General features: G+C 51.9%; 2 protein-coding genes across 2 annotated transcripts; both read left to right on the top strand.

Annotated features, from left to right (window-relative positions):
• Positions 1-4,526, top strand: NCLIV_025080 (conserved hypothetical protein; the record flags this gene model as incomplete). Its single annotated transcript, XM_003882702.1, has 7 exons — positions 1-159; positions 546-939; positions 1,493-1,635; positions 2,547-2,625; positions 2,884-3,034; positions 3,359-3,404; positions 4,461-4,526. 7 exons carry the CDS (start codon positions 1-3, stop codon positions 4,524-4,526), a joined length of 1,038 nt encoding a protein of 345 aa, XP_003882751.1.
• Positions 4,527-6,416: 1,890 nt separating this feature from the next.
• NCLIV_025070 (conserved hypothetical protein) lies at positions 6,417-8,044 on the top strand (the record flags this gene model as incomplete). The annotated part of the gene is made up of 2 exons (XM_003882701.1): positions 6,417-7,067; positions 7,940-8,044. 2 exons carry the CDS (start codon positions 6,417-6,419, stop codon positions 8,042-8,044), a joined length of 756 nt encoding a protein of 251 aa, XP_003882750.1.
• Between the last annotated feature and the right edge of the window lie 75 nt (positions 8,045-8,119).

Here is an 8,119-nt window from a genome sequence, read left to right as displayed (position 1 = left end):
ATGGAGCTCATCGTCGATCCGCCGCTGCCGTCGGCGGCTCTAAATGCCCCTCTTCGCGGGAAAGACAACGAGATGACGGATGTCATTCTCCGGGGGATCGTCGAAGTCTTTCCCCAGACTGCCGAGATGAAGAGCCTTCTCGCCAAGAGATTGGAACAGGTTCGTGCTCTGCCGAGTCCATCCTTGCGGCAGGCGAAAAGTCCGTTCGAAAGCGGCCCGTTTTTCTCACTGACAGAAATCGCAATAAACAGGAAGCTGTCCCAGGAGAAAACTCGGCTTTGGCAGACAGTCTACGTAGTCCACAAGTGTGCAATCCGATCGAGGGTTTCCTTGGAAAGACAGAACACACTGACTGCCTTCGTTTTGAGAACACTTTTGCCAAAACACGTGCTCCCTCGCCTATATGGCCCTTGCCCAGGCTGGCAAGGAAGAACGAATTCGGAATTGCTCACAGAGGTGGGGAAGGTGGAGGCTGGGGAGGAGGTCATCACCCCGCAGCACTTGCATCGAACAGTGTCCTTGCCTCGAGCGTTTCCCTTTGCTAGACACACATTCTTCGCTTCAGTGTCAAGAAGTTCACTTGCTTCGACGAGGCATCGGCTGTTGCGTTTCTTGCCCTCCAGGAGCAACAACGACGCGAGGAGGAAGAGGCTCGCCGGAGGGTGGAGCTGAAGGAAGAGATGGAGCGCCAGAAACGCGAAGAAGACTTGAAAAAGTTGAAGCAGCAGAGGAAGAAACAGAGAGACATCGAAGAGCGAAAGAGAATGGAAGAGGAAATGAAGAACCGAGAGGACGACAATCTCTCCCGCGTTCTTCAAATGTGCCTAGAAAATGCGACTCCCGCAGAAACGTCTTTCAGCGGCCTCGCTTTCACTCAGGTCCAAATCCGCGTCCTCGTTCGCGAGGGCCTCGCTTTCAATCGAAGCATTGTTGCGCTTGGTAAGACCAACGCCGTTTGCGTCAATGTCGAAACCAGCTCAGAGAAGTCGTTCGGTGAAGGAGTGTGCTTTAGATGGGTCAACAAATCGTACACCCAAAAAGTTCGACACAAACTGAGACCTCGCCAAACAAATCATGATTCCCCTCTCTCTACATCTATATATATATATATATACATATAGATGACTCTCTCTCTCTCTCTCTCTCTATATATATATATATATATATATATATATATATATGAGAGACGTACTTGCGTCTGTGCTTGTAACACTCCACGTTGTAGGCATAAGGTATGTGTTTCCAGAGAGATCTACAACGTGGCGTAGGACAAGCAAAGACCCCAAGGTGTCTCCGTATGACGCTGCATTCCTGAAAGACCTTTGATGGAAAACGGTGTGCATGCGTTTAAAGTGCGTTTTGTTCCGGCTCGCTGTTTATCGACGATGTTGGCTTCTTTTCGCCGAGGCGAAATTTCCGGAGTGGCGCGTGGCTGATCTTTAGCAGGACATTCTCCTTCTCTGCTTTTGCCTCTCTCGGGGAACCGGGGAAGATCTCAGCAGGGCCGGCCTCACTGAAGAAGACGGCCCCAGTGTCGCGCAGATGCTAAAATCGAACAAAGTCCTCGTTGCTCTGGACTTGGAAGGCAACCATTTCGGCCTGGCATCTGCCAAGGCTTTCCGCAAGGCGCTTGAGGTATCTCGTTCGGCCTCGCGTTCTCCCTCGTAGCAAAAGACACCGAACTGTTTGGGCACCGCTTGTTCACCTTTTTTCTCGTGTACGGAAACAGATGCAGATCCACAGGGTTCGACGGACACGGAGATGCACACCTACATCGGCAAACACGCGTGAAAAGGTAAAATGCATCTGTGTGTAAGGAGACAACCGGTAACAAGACGGTCATCAATCCCTGTTTGCCGAGAAACGAAACTCCCCCGAGAGCGCATCAGGAGACACACGCCGTTGCCGTGTTTCAGTCTGGGAAACCTTGGAAGCCTCGCCGGCTTCTCCGTTCCCCCCTCCACCTCGCGGTCCGAGTCCCGTGTCTGTGGTGACTGGGTTTCCGTTTAGTTTTTGTGAGCAGAAAGCAATGCCAGCTGGGATCGTGACATGCCCGCGTGGAACGAATTCGCTTTCCCTACCCATCCGTTCTTGTTTCCGCCTTTTCACAGGTCAACGACACCCTTCGCTCTTTGAACGTGGAGAATTGCAGCTTCACCTGTCGCGGCGATGAACAGAGTGGCATCGTCGAACTCGCAAAGGGGCTGAGGATCAACAGAGGCCTTCGAAGTTTGAACTTGCGAAACAATCAGATTGATGATGTGCGCGAGTCATGTGCAAAGAACAGAAAGGAGGGAAGGACGCGCCAGCCCGTTACTCAACTTCGGCCATTTCAGCGGGCGGCGATAGCGCGGGCAGCACGAACGCATCCTCTTGTCAACGTGTGCGATCTTCGTCCATGGGAGGGCTTTTTTTCGATTTAAAAAACTAGAGACAGATGGCGTCTGACTGTCAAAACCGGGACTGCGTGTATTACGGCACTCTTTGTCAAGGCAGGCAAACGAAAACCGAATTCCAGTTTTTCCCAGTGGATGCCGGATCTTCAGGAAGGCGGGGATGCTCTCCTCGACGCTTTGAATGGAAACAAAACGCTCATCCAACTGGACGCCTCGTTCAATGATTTGAGTAAGTCGCTGTGTCTACTGTCCCCCTGAAGATACAGTCATGTGTTGACCTTGAACGTTCGTCGTCAGGCCGGGCACATACTGCTTGGCTAAGGTTTTTCCGGCATCCAAAAGGAACAGACAGCAGACTGCGGGTTTGCACGTTCGAGGACTATCGATCCTCAGACGTTCCGTGCGTTGGCCTTTCTCAACTCTTCTCTCTGTGTCCGAGACGGTGTCTATCGCGATTCCCGTTCCTCGGTGCGCCTTCTGTTTCCAGGCGTGGAGTTGCTTCGAGAGCTCCACGAACTCCTCAACCGAAACCAAGCGCTGTTCACGCAAGTGAAAAAACACGAAAAACGTGAAAGGAAAGACATGCGCCACGAAGAGGAACTGATGCGGATCTACCTCATGCACGCCGAAGCGCGGAGGTACGAGACTTCCGAAGAATCGGATGTGTTTTCGGAATCGAAACAAAACGCTGATGAACGTCCCGTCAGAAACCAGACACAACGCGTGTACAAGGTTGAGGCGTACCGTTCAGAGGACACACGTGCACGCTGTGTGGAGGGTTCATTTTACTCTGTGTTTCTTCTTTTTCGCTTCTTATTCCTCTACGGGCCGCGTGTTCCTTCGCTTCTTACTTTCTCGCCTCTTCAACTTCCGTTTTCCCACTCTGTAAGTTACGGCCGCGCAAGACCGTTCTGTCTGCGGACCTTGAGCCTCCCTTTTCTCGCTGTCGTGCGGGTGCGTAGGATCATGGTGGAGGGCGCAGAGCGTCGCAGAATTGCGCGAGAACAGGTAACTGATCTTCCTCTCTCTCGCCTCCCTGACGACCCCCAGCAGGCGGTCAGACGACAGGCCTGCCGACGCTCCTCTTCTTTGGCTGTATTTCCGTCCTCCCTCTGGATGTGGGCGCTCGCTCCTTCTTCTCTGTGTCTATGCTTTTGTTCACGGACCAAGTCTGTTGCGGTAACTCATCATGCAACTCGTCTCTCGCGTTTCCCGGCTCCACTCTTGTTCACGGCCACCAGGCGTTTTGCCTGTTTCCTTCTTCGTTAGCAGCCGCTGTTTGTCGAGACCGTTTTCGACTCTGTGTCCCATAATCGGAGGCTAGCTGGAAGAATGCCGCGCTCGCCATGCCTTGTGTTCTCCCTACACCCAGTTCCACGCCCTCCCCACCCCTGCGCGCTGTGTCTTAGGAGAGATTCCAGGGTTGGGTCTTGGCAGCCAGAAGCGAAGAAGACGCGCACAACGAAGCCGTCGACACTCTGCAAAAGGCGAGGAATCGAGGCACACAGAGAGCTCGGAGAATTGCCTTGTTTACTCGACTGAGACAGAGACAGGGGCGCTTGCCGCAGGGGGAGCGACGGAGATACCGCGTGGAAAAAGGAAGACGGAGCAGGGAGCTAGCCAGGAAAGAACCGAATGCAGCGGAGCTTCCCTGCTGATATGCTTGTAGAGACATGCAGCGGAAGCGAAGCCGCATGTTGAACAGCAGAAAAGGGCTGTGCGGGCCGGAAGGCGAGGACAGAGTGACGAAAAGGCAGAACAGCGTGAATCGTTGACTTGAAAGAACACACACACACTGAGAACAATCCTTGATCGACGCGGCACGCGTCTCTTCTGCTCCGTTGAGAAAGGCAGTTCTGAAAACCTCCCCACAAATCTCGTGTTCGCTGCGGCGTTGGCAGCAACTAGGGGCGACGCAGCTCTGTGGGCTCTCCTGTCCTTTCTCCGGCCTTCTGTCCGTCTCACTTTTTGGGTTTCCTCGTTTTTTCTCTCTCAATGCAACCCCTGAAAAACCCGCCACACTCCCACCGGCGTTTTTCTCTTCCTTGCGTGCCGTGTTTTTAGGCCTACGAAGACCGCAAGGCAATGATGAGCCGAAAGAAGAAAGGCAAAGGGAAGAAGAAAAAGTAGAAACGAGAAGAGAGGAGCGCCTCACCCCGCCGCACAGAGGGAACGTAAAGAAGAGAAAAAGAGAAGCCGGCAGAAGAGGGGGTACGTGCAGCTACGACAAGAAAGCGCGGAGACAGGGTGCAAAGGTTTTCTCGGAACCTATAGAGGACGGGCGACTCACCCGAGAAGGAACAGACGCGCGTCTCGCTTTTGTCGGGCGCGAGGCACCCGAACCGAAGAGAACGCACAAAGAAAGCGAAAGAGGAAAGTGAACAAAACACGCTCGCGGCGCACTTTGCTGGCGAGATGCAGAACTCCTTCCAGTGTGGGCGTCGCGCTTCCCGTTCTTCGCGCCTTACACCGGACAACTGCGGCGTTTCTGCCTTTTCCTTTTCCTTTCGCGACTCTGTCTATCCCATAGAGGAAGCATGTGCTCTTTCCTCACCGTGGCCGCGCACTCGACGTGGCTTCTCTGCCATGCAATTTGTGGGAGAATGCAGAGCAGAAGAGGACGAAGTCTTGTTTCTCTCTTCCTCGCTTTTCCTCGAAGAACCATCGGTTTGGTGCACTTGCTCCCCTGGTTTCCTCCGTGATCCCAGATCGCAAAGACGCTACTACAAGACACTCTCCTCACTGTTCCACGTTTCTCTCTTCCGCGCAACTCGCTCTCTCTCTTTTGCCACACCAACAGGGAAAAGCACTCGACGCACCCTTGCCGAACAACAGAAAAGGCCGAACTACGTCTACCGGTGCATACACATATACATATATATATATACATATATACATATATATATACATATATATATACATACACCTATACGAACATGCCTACATATTTTTATTTATATAAATACATGTGTATATGTGAATTCCTATGAAGGTATAAACGTGTATCCGAATGCCGCAGTATGTGTGCCGAGACCTACTGATGACTCTCCCTCTGTCACAGTGGACGTCCTTTTTTCTGCTTTTTAGAGTGTCTCTGCGCATATGCATATATTTATAGTATATTAATACCTATGAATATATGAATATAGAGGTAGAGGAAGAAACGTTCTCGCTGCGCATGTTGAGTTTTCCGGTCTGAAGGCGCCTCGCGTAGAGCCTTCCTCGTGTTCCACGCTGAGCAAAACAATTCGACGCGCCGAACTCGCAGTGACTCCGTATGGAGAGCGCTTGTGGAGAAAATCCTGGGCGAGAGAGGAAAGCGGGAAGAAGAGAGTCCTCTTCCTGAGACAGCGAAGGAAACAGAGCAGAACATTTGCAACGGCTGTGGAGACAGCGCAAAGACGAGACACACACGCACACAGCTGCAGGTACAGGGCGTCTCTCGGCCAAACCACAGGAGAAAAGACTCACCCTCGGCGGCGAGCAAAACGTAGTGATCTACAGGAACTAATGAAAAGAAGAAAACCGGGAACTTTATGAATAACACATAACGAGAAAGGAAAGCTGAGTTTCTTTTTCTTCTCTTCTTCCTGTTTTCCCATTTCCATCCAAAACCCCAGCTGATCTTGTGTTTTTCTGCTCCCGTCCGCCTCCCATCACGCTGTGACAACTGTCGAGGGAGACACAGTTTCGATCTCGCCTTTTCTCTCAAGCTAGCATTTTAAGACGAAGTTTGGGTTTTGCAAATCCAGTTTCTTTTTTCTTCCTTCTTGCTCGACACACACTGGCGTTTTCATCCGAGAACCTTTGCTTGCATTTTTTTACACTTCTTTGCCGCAGGCTCGAGAGGAGAATCGACAGATTCTCTTTAGAGGTTTTTTTGGCTCTACAGACTGATGCTTCTCTTTCCTCGGCCATCTTTCTCATGAGAGTTTCTTCTCGCCTCGCCTTTCTTTCCTCTCTGCTTCCCCAGTTTCTTTGCCGTTTTCTCGCGGGTGAACCGCGCCTAGAGAAGACAAAATGACCTGTCCAGCGACGCAGCTTGTTTGGAGGAAAACTCCACGGGCCCTCTCTCTTCTTAAGCTTCTGCGTCGAAACCCCGACCTCTCTCTTTCTTCCTCCCCTCCATCTCTTTCCTCTTCCTCCCCTCCATCTCTTCCCTGTTCTTCCTCGTGGTCTCCCCCTTCTTCCTCGTCTTCCTTCTCTCTTTCCTCTCCTCTCTCTTCTTCCTCTTGTGTCTCTTCTTGCTCTTATCTCTCTTCTTCCTCTTCTTCCTCTTCTTTCTCTCCTTCGTCTCCTTCCTCTTCTGCCTCTTCTTCCTCTTGCTTCTCTTCTGTTTCGGTATTTCACACTGCCTTACGCGGCGTTACCCCTTTCTTGCATGATGCGACAACAGGACATTTTCCCCGTCTTTTCCGCACGCGTTCTGCATCGACTGACGCCTCCGTATTAGCGAAGCCGTCTGTCTACTCGTGCGCCGAAGCAGAGAAAGGAGGCGAGGACAAGGCGCCAGGGAATCAAACAGAAGGGAGCGCGCGAGACAGCGACGCAGACTCGCTCTCTGCCACAGAAGACGCCGAGTACCAACGCGCAGCCGATGCGCTCCTGAAGACGCTGTTTCAACAAGTGGAAGAGGATGCATGGGAAGGCATCGAAGACATTGACTATCGCGTAAGAGAAACCGCCAATACACCCTCCGCTGCCGTCCCGTCCCCTTTTCCTCGCGACTGGGCTCTCGTTCCACCACCGTCACGGTTCTCTCCTTTTCTTTCTTTCCCTGAATTTTCAAAGACACAGAGACGTGTGTACTGAGGTTCGGACAGCCGGAAAGACAGAGGGAGGCTGCGCGAAACCCCATGCCCAAAACCACTTGAATGCGCCGCTGGTCAGAAACTGCTTTCAAAGAGATACAGGGAGAAGAACAAGCTGCCATGCTCTTCGAACCTTCCTCGGGTGTTCTCCAGTGTCTCTCCGTCTGTTCCTTTTCGCTCTGTCTCCCGCTTCTTCCCAGTCGGAGACCGGCAAGAGTCGAAAGAGGATTGCGCGTTTCGAATCTCGGAAAAAAAGGAGACAGGAAACACGAGCATCCTTTGTGATTTTCCTTCTTGTAGGGGTTCCGTTCTTCGCCTGTTGTCAGGACCGCTGTTTCGGTGCTTTTCCATTTTGTCTTTTCTCTTCCTTTTCGCTTTTTCGATTTTGAACTGTTCAGGAGGGCGTCTTGCAAATCACGTGCCGAGGGGGACCGACAATCGTCTTAAACAAGCATTACGCGACGAAGCAAATATGGTATGCTTCTCCTATCAGGTACGTCTTCTTCGTGTATCTGGGCTTCTCCATTTCCTTCTCTTCCTCTTTTCTTCTGTCTGCTTCTATCTCTTTCTCCTTTGTCTTTGTCCCTGTGTCTCGCGTGTGTCCTCGCTTCTTAGGATATTGAAATCCAACACTTTTTTAGCTGTCTTTAGCACTGAAGTGGGGAGATGGCTTGTACAGCAATCATAGAGAACAAATGGACTCGAATGTTCTCCTTCCTCTCTGTTTCGCAGCGGCGGCGACTACTTCGATTACTCGGCGCAGTCTTCGTCAGGCTGTCCGACGTCTTGGCGTTCGGCGCGATCTGGCCGGACTCTCGGCGAGGTGCTCTCGGCTGAGCTGGACCAGCTAGCAAATAGCTGAGGGCGGATTTTTTTGGGAGATGACGCGCTTGGAAAAGGGAAACGAAACAC

This window comes from Neospora caninum, chromosome VIIb, assembly GCF_000208865.1.
Source record: "Neospora caninum Liverpool complete genome, chromosome VIIb".
NCBI classification, from domain to species: domain Eukaryota; phylum Apicomplexa; class Conoidasida; order Eucoccidiorida; family Sarcocystidae; genus Neospora; species Neospora caninum.
Note: the sequence above shows the minus strand (reverse complement) of the source record. Positions and strands in the feature narration are given on the sequence as shown.